Consider the following 14600-nt stretch of genomic DNA (forward strand, 5'->3'; position numbering starts at 1 on the left):
TGCCTGGTGAGGAAGCAGTTTTAGAGGCGTCCGGAGCCCTTTCTATCCCAGGCCTCCAGTCACTACACTGCCTGCTGCCTGGGGATGGTTTTGCAAGCAGGGAGGGAGCTTGGCTCGGTTTTTTTTTTTTTTCCCCCTCTCTTTTTTTTTTTTTGGTTGCTATTTCGAGTTTCCATGGAAAGTGAGAGAGGAAAAAATAATTTTCTGAAAAAGCACGGTTTGTGTGCCGTGTGGCTCATGGAGAGGCTGAGTGGCTGGCGCAGGCAGCGGCTAGGCAGGCTGGCAGCTGGTAGAGTCATCGCCGGCTTCCTCTCTGCCACCCTGAGGGCCTTGTGAGGCCCTGCCCCAAAGCTGGACTCTTTCCTGCCATTGCAGGACTGTCCCGACTGCCCACCATCAGGCTCCAGCCCCAGCGTCCTTGCTCTCCACAAACACCCATCTTGAATGTCACGGCATCAGTCCACAGATGTTCACTGGGCACCTTCTGGGCTCAGGGCAGCAGGGGAAAGGAAGCAGAGATGTAAAAATAGCCCCCTGGTTCTGCCAACCCCTCCGTGAGTGCTGGGCTGCCCTGGCCTTGCAACAGATGGTGCGCAGTTTAGGGGCTGCTGCTGCCCCAACAGGAAGACGAAAGGACGGAAAGGGAGGTGAGGTTTAACAAGGAAAAATTATATCCAAGTCAAGGTCAGGCAGAGCGTGTACACAGGATCCTTCTATCTGCAGGGCTCTTTGTAAAGACAGAGCTACCCTTTGGGGCTCTCTGGTGGGTTCCTATGAAGACTTTGCCCTTCACCCCCAGCGATGCCCTCAAGGCCAGGTCCCTCTGTGCCCAGCTCCTTTAGAAGGGCGGCTGACTTCAGGCAGGAGGAGCTGAAGGGGCAGAGTTCTACCAGCTGGACTCTAGTGTGGCATAACTCAAAGTTTCCAGTACTTAGAGGAAAGCACTAATTGGATAATGTGAGGGACAGCTAACGGAACTGGGCTCGACCAGCTTTAAAAGATTTCTGCGTTTTTAAAAAGGGTAGCGTGGCACGGAAAAAAATATTGAAAGAAGTCATGCTAAAACACTAACCATGGTTATCCTGGAAGGTGGGATTACAGGCGTCTCTTTTCACTTATTTTCTAAGTGTTCTGCATTGAGCATAGAGTCTTACTCATGCACGTTTAAAAAGGTTGTTTTTTAAAAGCATGATAGGGTAGTTTGTTGCATCCACAAACAATGAGGAGCGTGTTTTTGAGCCCTGATTTAGTTTTGGGGGAAACCAGCTTCAAGGTCATTGCTGTTTCAGGTACAGGAAAGAGAGTGATGCCCTTGGGAAACCACCATCCTAGGGGCACCCAAGGCTGCCAGGGACATATGTGCCCAGCAGAGCCTCACAGGCGACCCTGCCCCCTCGCCTCTGCGGTGACTTGATGGAAAGATAGTTTCCAAATCCAAAATGAAATCTATTGACAGAGGCGGCAGGCCAAGGCCTGCAGCCACTGAGCAGACTGGAGGAGGTGGCTGTCCCAGGGACACCCTACCACGCGGCCACATTTTTGGCATCTCTGGGCACAAAGTCTAATTTATAGCTGTCTGGGATCATCCTCCCAGACGGAATACATTTGTCCACTGCTGGCACAGATGTGTTTGATGCATAATGGAAAATTAAAAGAGAGGTTGCAATTTAAAGCCACGGGGCAATGAGGAAAAAACTTCACTTGCTCATCCACACCCTGCCCTGACCCCCCCAACCCCAAACCACACGGGTTTCCTCCTGAGTCAAGGAAACTGTGGCTGAGCCGAGTGTCATCACCGTGTGGAGGGAATCCTCCGTGGCTGCAGCTGCTCCCACAGCAGAGGACACAGTGGCTGAGGACCCGGCCAGGCCGGAGGCTGCCTGTGACCAGAACGATCGCGTCTGTGGAAAGTGGCACCAACAGAGACCATGGGTCCCTTTTAACTCTCCGTTCCTGTAAAGCTCCTGGATTACTCTGTGTTCACTGGACTTTGGTTATCTATCATACGCTGGTCATTGCTTGGGAAAAAAAAAAAAAAAGCACACTAATTCCAGCCCAGTCAGGAACAAAGTAAGCAGGCCAGTGTTATTAAGTCCCGTTGCTCTGTGCACCAAGGCAGACACGGTTCACCGAGTGACCTGAGGGAAGCCTTCCGGCTCCTAGAGTCCTACATTTTAACCTTTCTAGATCAACCCCCTCCCCCCCAACACACTCTCTCTTCTTGTTCCTCTCAGCCATCTTTTGTATTCAGACACAACACTGCATCTCAGCCAAGGTCAGAACAAATAAGGAAGAGAGGCTGCCCGTTTTGTTGTTGTTGTTGTTATTTTTTCATTTTGGTCCCTTTCCTTCTCTTGTCACCACCCTCATCTCCTTTCACTTCCTCCCTGTCCTTCAGGGAGTCACCTGTGGTCCCAATCAGGTACTGTGCTCGGTATTAGGGAAACAATGATGAAAAGACACGACTCTCAGTCCAACTTGGAAGATAATCCCATAAACAAATAAATGCAATATAATGCAGGAAGCATGCTCAATGGAAGAGCGTCATACTGCCCAGGGTCAGAGCAAAGTGTGACAGCCAGTGTTCCGCACAAGACATTCCATTGGGATTTACTTCTTGAAGAATGAGTTAGAAGTTACCGAGCAGGGAAAGACTGGAGGGAGGAATGAACGCCAGGCAGAGGGAACAGTGTGGGGAAGGGCTGTGTTGGGGGGAGGAGAAATAAGTCTGGGGCAGATCAGAGTCTGGGGCTCAAAGGGCTAGTTGGGGCCAACCATGGCTCACGGTTTCTACTTAGCTTGCTACCATCTTGGAAAGCCCATGGCAGGGCCTGGAGGGGAGGGGAGAAGGGCGCTGCTCATATTAATGGGAACAATCAAGAGCATGAGTGCTGCCTGATGCCAGACAGGAGACAAAGATAAAGCCCTGAGTGGCTGAAGGCCAGAGTGGGGATGCTAAGAGTGGGTGTGGTGAGGAAGGAGACAGTCTGCTGATGACAGAACACTGCTGTGGGCTGCTCTGCTCCGAGGACTAGTACCAAGCCCCATGCCTCTGGAATCTCACTAGAAACGATGTTTTTCTAGGCACGGAGTTTTCCAGATAAAAAGCATTTGTTGGGCTTTGATGTTAATCATTTAATAAATATTTATTGAGCATCTACTGTGAGCCAGAAGCCAAGGATTCATAAATAAGCATGATCCAGTTCCTTCTCCAGAGGATCTCAGGGACACATGGAGAAACTGTTCCATTGGATGGCCCAGGAAGGACCCTGACCCTGCAGGTAAGAATTCCATCACAGAACCAGCCCACGAGAACATACCAGATCTCATTCTTTGTGTCACCATTTCTTTTCTGAGTACCAACTGTGTGTTAGGCACTCAGAGAATGTGATGAAACAGGATTTTGAGGGCAAAAGTGTGCCCACTATTTACAAAGAAGAAAGAAGTAAAATAGACAAAAAAAAAACAACCAGATGAAAGCTATCAGTGAAAGGAACAATGACATGTAGCTACATCATTAAACGGGCTCACCACATACAATTCTATCATGCATTTTCATGGGCAAGTTATTTCAGTAGCTAACTATGTTCTGATAGTGTGTAGGACACAAAGTTGCAAAATGTAACTATGTATCTTTAGAGAAGACAGTTTGTACTGTATCACTAAAGTTAGCAGAAGAGAGGATTACATACCTAATTAGAAAGCTTTGAAAGCACAAAGTTTCCTGTAAGAAATGGCTGCCAGAAACACATCACTTAGCAAGAAACAGAACTTGTTAATGGATTTCAATTTTATTTTACTGTATTTATTTCCATTTCCCTGGGATTGCTGGTGAAATGTCCTATCTTGACGACATATTTTTTCACTAAAAAAAAAGCTTCATAAATCACACACACCGTTCTCAGGATGGCACTAAGTTGGAGGGAGTGCGGTGCTGAGATGCAAAACTGCAGAGATCACTGCTCAGACCTGGGTCCTCGAGTCTGCCCAGCTTCCTCCCACCACCTGTACCACATCTCCCTAGAGGAGGCTGATCACAAAGGTCAAATACAAGCCACTCTGCTCTCTGATGCTAAGCCTGGCAGAAAGCCCCCCTTTGGGTAAAAAGTGCCCCATGGGGAAGCTCTTTTACCTAGATGGGAGATAAAATTCATTGTCGTCAGATGCTCTCACCACACAGTTTCAGTTCCGTCTTCCACTTGGGGACCTCTGCTCTGGCTTAGAAAGCTCTCGTCCCCTCCCTGTCCACCTAGGTCCCACCCAATCACAGCTGTCAGCTCTGATGTCATTTCCTCTGGGATGACTCCCCTGACCTAGGTATGTCCTTTCCTTCATGTCTCCTATAACCATTTCTATTTAAATGTTTCTGTAATTTTTATTTTATTTTTTTTAAATCAGGGCCTGAGCTGCATGAGGGCAGGGACAGGGTCTGTGTTGCTGTGTCCTGAGCACGTACCCTTCTGCCATGCAGAGTGAGCTCCCAACAGACGTCTGTTAAATGAATGAGTGGAGGGGCTTCACACAGGTACCATTTAGGTTGTGCTATGGACTGAATTATAACCCCCCCCATCCAAATATTGAAGCCCTCCCCCTCCCAATGTGATGGTATTTGGAGGTGGGGCCTTTGCAAGATGATTAGGTTTAGATGAGGTCATGGGGGTGGGGCCCACTTGACGGGATTAGAGCCCTCCTAAGAAAAAACACCAGAAATTTCTCTCTCTCTCTCCTTTCCTCCCTCCTTGCCTCCCTCCCTCTGTCATGATGTGAGGACACAGAGAGAAGGTGGCCCATCTGCAAGCCATGAGGAGCGCACTCACAGGGAACCAAATTGGCCGGCACCTTGACCTTGGACTTCCTAGCCTTCAGAACTGTGAGAAGTAAATTCCTGCCATTTAAGCCACCCCGTCTATGGTATTTAGTTATGGCCACCTGACCTGACAGGAGCAATTCTGAGCAACCTCCCTCCCAGCCCTCCAAGGGACGACTTTGCAAAGTACTATTTTCCAATTCATTCGCACCTAGAAAAACACACTGTGCAGACACCTCAGAAGGCACCGTGTGAACACATGGCTGAATATACTCAGCGAAACACTTTCCCATAGAAAAACAAAGCAAAACAAAACCAGAGCTGTAGTATCAGTTCTGGTTTCCTAAGCCTGCGGGCATGTGTGCTATGCCTCATGCATAACACAAAGGAGAGATCTACACATGCCTTTCCTAGGCAGGAGCATAAGGACACTTAGTGCAGTTATAGTCACACACACACACACACACACACACACACACACACCACTGCACTCGATGGAAAGGAGCAAAATCAATTCTGTATTCTCACTTCTCCAGGGTGAGTACCATGTGTACACACGACCCAACTCATTTGCAGTTCTCTTCTCTGGGATGAAGTCACACAGAGTTGGAAATGACATTTCAACCTTACAGTTTCATTAAAAGCTTTTAAGCTAATACTTGCTCTCGGTGGCAATTCTCATCCAGATGGAATCATGTAACGAGCACTCACAACTCTCGATATGACTGCAAACCGCATTATGAGACCGTGAGAGTAATGGAGTGTCATCCTTTTAACAGGCAAAAGGCAGAAGCACATTTGCTCTGGAAGACGATGCTAATTTCCTCGAAGAAGAAAGCCAGCGCCCAGCATTTTCATTCTAGTACGCAGTGAAAGCAAGGTGAGGATTCAGACAGCGCTTTCTCAAAATCGAGGAGTTTGTCACTAATTCAAGAGCCGAGTGCCATCTGACATCTGTGTGAGCACCTCCAAGGAACCTCGCGGTCTCAACCTCAGGACCAGGTGAGGAGGAATTAGGGGCAGGACCCTGGCAGCGTGTGATGCGATGGCTGTTGGTTTGGAAATGTTAGATACCAGTGTTTCTGACTCCCCCTATTATTTTTCTTCATAATGATTTCTTAAGAACAAGCTCATGTTAAGAAATTCCTGAAAGAATTCCTTCAGGTGAGAATGTATCTTAAAATCAATCAATGCTTAGTTCTCTGCTCTGGTGGAAGGCTTCTGCATTCCAAGCCGTGACAGAATCGGGAATGTTCTATTCATCTTGGAAAGAACGCTGGGCTCTATATTTGTGCCAAGCACACCTCCTTCTGTTTAGGTTATTGTAAAGTTCACTTGCTTGGATCAAGTGACATAGCTGGGGGCAGCATGGAGGTGCTGGGGGCAGGAGAGGGGACCAAGCTCAGCGGAAGGAAACTAACTTGCTGAAAAGCTTGCTGTGCGTGGTCAATCAGATAACTACAAATCGTGGGAAGTACGTTGTTTCTATTCCGAATTTCTACAGAATTCCTTTCTCTAAAGAAAGGAGGAGGGGATACCAACAAGAAGAAGGAGAAAGGTGATATCTGTATAGTTTTCTTTATACACCAAACAATTGTCACAGACTGAGGGCTAATGCCTCCAGTGAGCAGATGGCTTTAAGCGCAGATCAAATGCAGAGAGAACTCAACCCCAATCCTCTAAGTTACCGGAGAGTCTTACAGCCAATGTCGGCCTTACTTCAGCTGGGGGAGGAGCTTCAGGACAATAATGCTCTTTTCTAAGTTCTCTGCACTTCCTCCTGGCAGCTCTTAGCCCCGGCTTGCCCTCTGAATAAACACTTACCTTAGGGCTAGACTGACAGCTGTGACATCTCATCCATACCGAGCTTCCATCAACAAAGACAGGACATGAAACAATATTTTACAGCCTAATGTTTTTCAAGGTGGTTTGTGAGAACTACCCTTGAGCAGATAAACAGGGCTCTTAAACATGAAGCAATGCACTGATCTTCACCTAGTTTGCGTTGTTAACAGAGAAACAGTGAGAGAGAAACAATGTTTCAGGTAGAACTCAGATTAGATTGCAACAAGCCACAACACTTTATTCAAAAGTTAGGTTGGACAGAATCCAGTAGAAATCATGAAAGTCTAGCTTGGTGCTCTAGAGAGATTTTTCGTAACAGCAACTTGAGCAGAAGCAGTTTGTGGTCATGAAGGCGGGGAGCACCGCGCCATTCCCAGGGGACTGGCCAGATCTGAGCATGCGCAGGGGGAGCAGGTGGGCTGCCTGGATGAGTGGCAGCGGCTCCCAAGGCCTCCGCTACTGCCCTGCGGGGGCGGGGGGGGGGGGGCTTTGCCAGCCCTGCCCAATTCCCTTGTTTATCAGTTTCCCAGTCACCATTATGATGGGGAGGACAGGGCTTGGCACATATTGTGGTACACGTGCCAACTGCTCTTCCAGAAAAGTTTAACCCTTCCGAGTGTTCAGACTGAATAATGATGCCCTGAGACGAGAAAATCACAAAAACGTCCTCGTGTACCGCGCTGTGGTGTCCAGGCGTTGTAGTGGATAAAAACGGGGGGCTCTAGGCATCCCAGGTTTCAATCAGGCGCTGCCACTTACTAGTGCGACAACTAGGGCCAGTCCCTTAACCTCTCTAACCCTCAGATTCCTCAGCTACAGAGCGGAGGTCCTAGTAGCACCTCCGTAAGTGTCTCTTTGCACCTGTGTTTCTGGAATGCATCAAGAACTCAATCCACAACTGGATATAATCTCCAGGGTTGCAGATGGCACATTTTCCGAGCCAGGAGCACTTCTCAGGCATTCTGTTCCCATGCCCTGAGAAGTTAATGCAGTGACAGGAACACAGGCTTTAAAACCAGAAGACCTGGGTGTGAATCCCCAGCTTCGCTCCTCCCTGACTCTTTGCTCTCAGCCACACTGTGCCTGACTTTCAGCTGCCCCTTCTGTAAAATGAGGATAATGACATTATTGCACGGGATCGCTGTGATTCATGATCAAGTGGGATGATGCATGTGAAAGTTTTTGTACATGAAAACATCATATGAATGTTAATTAGCACTATTACTTTTGTTCCCAATTAAATCCACAGAGCATGAAGGTGGCCTGACTTCTCCGAGATGACTGCTCCTCATCTGGGAGCCGTGCTCTCAGCCCACCCGATATTCTCATCTCACCGGCCTCTCTCTCAGTTCCTTCTTCTTAGTTCCTTAGCGGCTGTGACAGGTGGTGTCTCGGTGGTCAGGACAGTATCACAGGCTTTAGGAGAACAGCCCTGTTGTGATATTAACTCTCAGCCTTAAGGTGGGGGATAAAGGTTACGTTCTCTTTTTGTCACACAGGATTGGAGACCCAAACATACTGCATGGATGACGTTCTAGAATAACACAGTAAAATGCAGTGGACAATGCACAGGTGGCCATGTGGTAATTCTAGAAACTACCAAGTCTTAATGTGAAAAAAAAAAAAAAAAAAAGAAAGAAAGTCTTAAAACACTAATGGTAAAGTGGCGACTGGAATTAAGAGAATTGCCACAGGGAAGCCAGGTGAACGGGCCAGGAGGAAGGGCACACCCTGGAAACGAGAGCCCCTGGACGGCGTTCCACCTCGTCAGACCACATCTAGACCAGTGGTTCTCAAAGTGGGTGCCCTAGACCAGCAGCATGAGAGTGACCTGGGGACTTGTTAGACATGCAGACCCCCGGGATCACAATACATATACGAGCACGCAAACCAGGTCTCTAGGTGATTCGTACACACATTAAAGGACGAGAGGCACTGACCACCAAAGGCTTCCCCATCGCCACCCACTGGCTTCATCTGGGCAGCACAGAAGCAGGGCAGGGGACAGACACACAGTTCCTGGGCTGGGGTGAGTACACACATTATCTGCTATGCCACTGCCCACTGCACCTCTTCTGCGTGCTGAGGCCTGGAGGGAAGGAGGAGGCCACCAGCACAGCACTCCCTGCCCTCACGGGGCAAAAACATTAGAGAGAGAAAGGCACAAGTGCCTCAAGGTCAAGGACTGTGTCTTAATCATTTAGAATGCTCAGCACTTGGCAGGTCCATACATGTTTGCTGACTGACTAACTGCTGAGGAAGGAATCTCTCCTTTGGACTCCATGCCCTTGATAAGCTACAAGACTCTTGCCACGTTGCTTGGTCGGCTGGACCTAGGACACCTGTTTCCCACTTCTTACCTTTACAAACCTCTTGGATTCTCCTTTCCCACCTGTACGTCTAGTGTTTAAGTACGACAACCCCTAATATGTCCTGTTACTGAGTATTTACTATGCCCATGTACCATACTTACTACTTTATAGATATGTACTCAGCTTCACAAAGATTATAGATTGATGTTGGCACTTGATTATACCCATTTTATGGATGAGAAAACTGAGGCTCAAAGGGGTTAAATGACTTACTAGGGTTCCCTAGTTATAAATAGTACAGCCAGGAACAACCCCAGGCAGTGCGATGCCAGGGTCCACTTTCCAGGCTCTGAATTCCTGGATAAGAACTGCCACACTGCCTGGACCTGTCCCAGGTCAACCAGATGACTGGAACTAGAGCTTCAGCCTCTGGAAACTCACACCTATCAGAGAGTCCTTCTCTCTCCCAACAACACTAGGCCACTCTCATCCACATTCGGGGAGGCTGACCACTGCTGTTCCCTTCCCACCTTGACAGAAATCAGAGATGGAGACCATCCTGCAACAACGCTGAAGAAATTCCTACCTGCCTTCTGGGGTGGTCTAGCTTTTGGGTGGATCCCAAAGGATACTTTCTTCAGCTATTTTTCTTTAACCAGTCTTTCTGACAGGGTAGCTCTGAAGTTATTGTTTGAAGTAAATTTGGGAAAGAGGAGGAGGCAGCCTCTGTAAGCTTCAGTAGAGCCAAACATCTTTCCCTCCCAAGCCCACCTGACACCGTCTTTCCTAAAAGCACCTGTCAGACATCACCAGGTGAAACCCCAAAGCTGCATTAATAATAGTGAGAAGGAAAGGAGAGCGACTTCAGACAAGCCATATATGGCATCTGATGTTCAACAAGGAACAGTCCTGTTTCCTGTCGGTGGGTCGCCCGGAGCAGCTCAGAAAGCACAATGATAGGAAAACGCTGAGCAGACAACAATGAACCAAGGAATAAACAGTGCCCAGGGTTTTCTCTACATCAACATATGTGGCTTGGTGGATTGTGGTGGTTTATTTATATTGCTATGCAACGGAGAGAAAATAAAGGTGATTGCAGTGAAAGGCATGGGAATAGGCCATGCTCTCTGATTGTAGTGTCCGAATTCTGGTCCAGCAGATGTTGGGAAGGGTGTCATGTTAGATATCAACCATGACAGCAGAAATGAATTTAGTGGGGTTCATGGCTAGGCTTTACTTTTGGTTTTTGAAATTCAGTGGTGGATATAGCCAGTGGCCCTGGGCCAGGGAGTGCTGGGTTGGCTCTGGCAGGACCTAGTTGACTTTTTATAAAATCAAGAGCACAGCCTAAGGAAACTTAAACCAAGCTGCCAGAAGGAGGTTGCAAATCGATTTGTCAAATTGCAGATCACAGAACAGGCCCCAGCCCAGCCTCCGTGCCTGCCTGCCTGCCTGCTGGTGAGTTCCTGACAGGAAAGGAAGTGTTGTCACAGAGGGGACCCTTATACTTCAGAAGGGCAGGCACGCAGGCATCTAAGGGTATGTGTAAACATTACACTTGAAGTCTTGGTTAAAGCCTATCTAGCCAGGAAAACTGTACCCCACCCTCTGCCCCTTACCCAAACTTCCCACAAACCCCTCTAACCAGGAAAAAACAACTTCAGAAACGAGGGTGGGGCTTTTCTGGCATCAGGTTCCCTCAGTGCAGTGAAGGTAGATATCTAGAGAATGTATCGCAGTTGCTTTCCCCTAAATCATAAGGTACTGTTTCAGTTTGCCCTCTTTCCCTTTGGTTGTGCAAGTACAGACATGGGAAGGCTGCCTGTGACTATTGCTGTTCCGAGACCCTTGGTGCCCCCCACCCCCCACCCCCCATGGAACTGGGAGAGAGGAAGGCCCCATATTCCCCTCCTGGGCTCAATCTGTACAAACACAGAGCAAATCAATAGGTAATGAGCAGGAAGAGAGAAGCTCAGTTCTCTAGATAAAGCTGAGCGTTGATTATCTGTGTAAATCAGGAAGGCCGTTTGTACCAAGCTCTCTAATCTGCATGTTCATTTAGTCATTCTGCAGGTATTTCTTGAGTAGCTCCTACATGCTAGACCCTAGAGATAGAGCCATGAGCAAAACAGAAAAAAAAAAAAAATCCCTGCTCTCAGAGTGGCCTAAGTTCTAGTGGGGAAATTCCACAAGTACAAATTGAGAAGATGATGTGTAGTGACCCTGAATGCAAGACAAGCTGCAAGTCCTGTGGCAAACATATCCATCACTCTTCAAGATGAGGGGACTGGGGAAAGAGAGCTAACGTGTACCCAATGCTTCCTCTGTGCCAGGCTCTTAATAATCACATCAGGTACTTCCTGTATTTCCTTTCAATCCTCTCAAAAACTCTATTACCCCAATTGTACAGATGAGAAAACAGAGGCCCAGAAGTCAGGACACCTTGCTCAAACACACGCTGCTTGGGAACTTGGCATTCAAGCCCCATCCCTTTGTCAGAGGGTGGTCACAGGTGCCCTGGCTTGGTTCCTCTGCTGGTGGGTGATGTCACCCCCTCACTTTTGCCCCCCTCTATTCCGTCTGTCCTTTGAGCCCACTTAAACATCCCGTTCTTCAGGAGAACTGTCCTGACTCCTCACTACTGCAGCGAACCTTTCACTAATCTCCTTCATTAGATCTTGTGTATGAAAGGTTATATCTAACCCCAGTGACAAACGTTGTTGGCATGCAGACATCACTTTGTTCCTCCTTCCCTTCCTTACTGTGATTATGGTCAGAAGTGTGAAATTTGTCACTTGATTTTTTGTTTGTTGTTGTTCTATGTGCATTGGTCTTATTTCCTCAACTAGATGAGCAGCTTAGGGAACAGCGTTTTATAGTTATAAATTCTATATACTTACTTACATTTGTACATTATGTTCATAATGCTTGTTTAATAATTGTTTAACAGTGTGTTTCTCTAACGTGAACACCAGAATTATCTGGAGGGCTTGTTCAAAGAGCTTGTGGGGTCCCTCGCCAGAGCTTCTGATTCGGGAAAGGGGCTGAGAATGTGTGTTTCTGACAAGTTCCCAGATGCTGAAGCTGCTGGCCCAGGCACCACACCTGGAGAACCACAGGTTCGGAGTGTAAAATACCACGGTGCTTGGGAGCCAGCAGGCTGAGTTTGAGTCCCACCTCTGCCACTAGCAGCTGTGTGACCTTGGGTGAGTCACCCTCTTTGAACCACTGTTTCCTGATCTGTAAAAATGGCCATCATAATAGTATGCGCCTCATAATAGTATGAGGATTAAGTGCAATAATGAATGCAGTGTGCTTAGCACTGTCCCTGACACGTTGAAAACATTCAATAAATGCTTCCTTTTATCCCTGGAAAGGCTGGCACGCTGTCAAGCAGTAACAAGGCACCGAACCCAGCCTAAGATTTCCCTCTCAGGCTGCTATCCCACTTCTTTTGAATTTGTAAGCAGTGAGAGTGAAGGGTGTCACTGAAGCATGACATGTATTAACGAACAGCTTTTGAAATCAAGCCAGACTAGTCAAAAGCACAGCACAACAGGCCTTAGAAACACCCCTCCCTGTAATATGCGGGATGGAAATGCCCAGATGTCCAAAACCCACATGTGTGTTTAAAATTCAGGGGCTGTCTCTGGGCTACCTCCTTCACACCTTTCCCTGCTGAAGGATGCTGAGTATTGAGACTTGGCCTGAGAGCTTGAGTAGCTTGAGTCACCCAGACATCTGGGCTAATGGGTTGGCAGAGTCCATCATTCAATAATTAATTAACTGCAGCCTCGAGAAGACAACCAACCTCCCCAGAGCAGCTAGGAAACCATCACCCTCCTCCATCCCAGTCATTTCAAAGCACCCAGGCCCCTGCAGCTCCCTCCCAGCTCTAAGGACTTCATCCAAAGGAAGATCTGCATTTTCCCACTGGCTGACATTCTCTTGAGGAAGCCCAGGAAGGAATGTGCAGACGGCACGATTTTCAGAACTTATCCCACAGTCCTGTAGGGCCTGGGATAGGATATCCAGGGATCTAGGGGTGATCCAGACCCAGTCTTGTCCCAATACTACTACTACAGGAGACGAGAGTCCTGGCTCGCTCTCTCTCTGTGGACCACTAATCCTGAGAATGTTGTTCATTCAATGCAAAGTTGAATGAGGTCATCCCTGGGAACACTGGTATGTGGTAGAGGCTGGGGGTTGGGGGAGATGCTGCAGCGTCTTTGATGCCCTTCCCTCCCGCAGGTCCCCTTCACAGAAGACCACCACCACCTCCTGTCATCCAGCAGGACGATGCCTCCCTAATACTCGGGGAAAGGACGACCCTCCCCCTCATACTATTTTTCCTCCTACCCCCCATTTCCTACATAAAACCATCACAACCAGGTAGTGAGTCCACACACTCAGAGGGGGCACCACCCAGGCAGCCCCCCCCCCCCACGCAGGGGCTCCTCTCCCAACGCCCTGGCCAGGCCCGGGCTCCAGTGGGAAGGGGGTGTGTGCACGGGCGGCTGGAGGGGCGCCGACCCCTCAGGAGGTGAGGAGAGGCTGGTGACCCCACACCTTGAGTCATCAGCTGCGAGATGAAAACCCAGGCGGAGAGGTTCCTCAAAGGGAAGAGCCCACGTCGTCTCCCCCCTTCTCACCTTTTCTCGTTGCTCAGTCTCTTTCCGTTCTCTCCCTCTCCATCCCTCCCCTCCCTCTTTGTCTGCCTTTTTCTCACCTCCGCCGTTTGGAACACCCTGCCTTCCCCCGGAGCCCGGCTCGGACGCCGCAGCGGTCAGCTCCCCGGGGACCCGGGTCCCGCGACACCGCCCAGCCCCCTCCCCTGCCCGGCCCTCTCGGCTCCGGGTCTCACCCAGAAGAGCAGGTTGAAGCCGAGCAGCAGGTACTTGATGCACCGCAGGCCCCCGCGGAAGCGCCCCATGCTGCGGCCCCGGCAGCGGGATCCGGAGTCCCCAGGCCAGCGACCGAGCGCCGGGAGCGGCGGGAGCCGGCAGGGGGCGGAGCGCGAGGGACCGGGGGCGGGGCCTGCGGGGTGGGGCGGGGCCTACGGGCGGGGCGGGGCCCGGCAGGGGGCGAAAAAGGGCCCTGAGGACCCCCAGCAGCGAGGCTGGCGAGGGATGACGGCGACGTCGGAGAGGAAATCCCGCGGCCAGAAGGAGCACGTCCCCTTCTCGCCCCCGGAATGAGGGGCCACCGCCTTGCCCCCCCCCCCCCCCCCCCCCGATGCAGGGAGACCTGCCCGCAGGCGCCCCGCTCCGGGCGGTTATCTGCGAAGAAGGAGCGTCCACTGGGGACCCGAAACCCACTTAATCAGCGCCCTGTGTAGAGACTCATTTGAGGCCTACTGTGATGGTTGTGGATAAGGACGCGGCCCCGGTGGCTATGGAAACCTAGGAAGGTGGCCTCGGGTAGAAGAGATAAGTAGAACCCGAGGCCGCCTGAAGCTGGCAGGACCGGTCGCGGGGTTCCCGGCTGGGGGCTGGGGTTCCCTGGCGCCGGACCAGCGCACAGGCGGCGGAGGCGATGTCCCTCGGCCCCTCCCGCGCTCCTCCGAGGACTCTGACCTTAATAGGCAAGAACTGGGAGAAGGAGCGGGATGCGGCTGTCCTGCCCGGATGGCTGTT

General features: G+C 49.9%; 1 protein-coding gene across 2 annotated transcripts in view; it reads right to left on the bottom strand.

Annotated features, from left to right (window-relative positions):
• TSPAN2 (tetraspanin 2) overlaps positions 1-13987 on the bottom strand; it is a 38288-nt gene extending 24301 nt beyond the window's left edge. For both annotated transcript variants that reach the window (XM_019730340.3, XM_019730341.3), the window contains exon 1: positions 13829-13987. In XM_019730340.3, coding sequence (XP_019585899.1) covers positions 13829-13897 — 69 coding nt within the window. In that variant the 5' untranslated portion in view covers positions 13898-13987. The remainder of the gene's footprint in view (positions 1-13828) is intronic.
• Between the last annotated feature and the right edge of the window lie 613 nt (positions 13988-14600).

This window comes from Rhinolophus sinicus, chromosome 7, assembly GCF_057876585.1.
Source record: "Rhinolophus sinicus isolate RSI-liver-muscle chromosome 7, RSI-T2T, whole genome shotgun sequence".
NCBI classification, from domain to species: domain Eukaryota; kingdom Metazoa; phylum Chordata; class Mammalia; order Chiroptera; family Rhinolophidae; genus Rhinolophus; species Rhinolophus sinicus.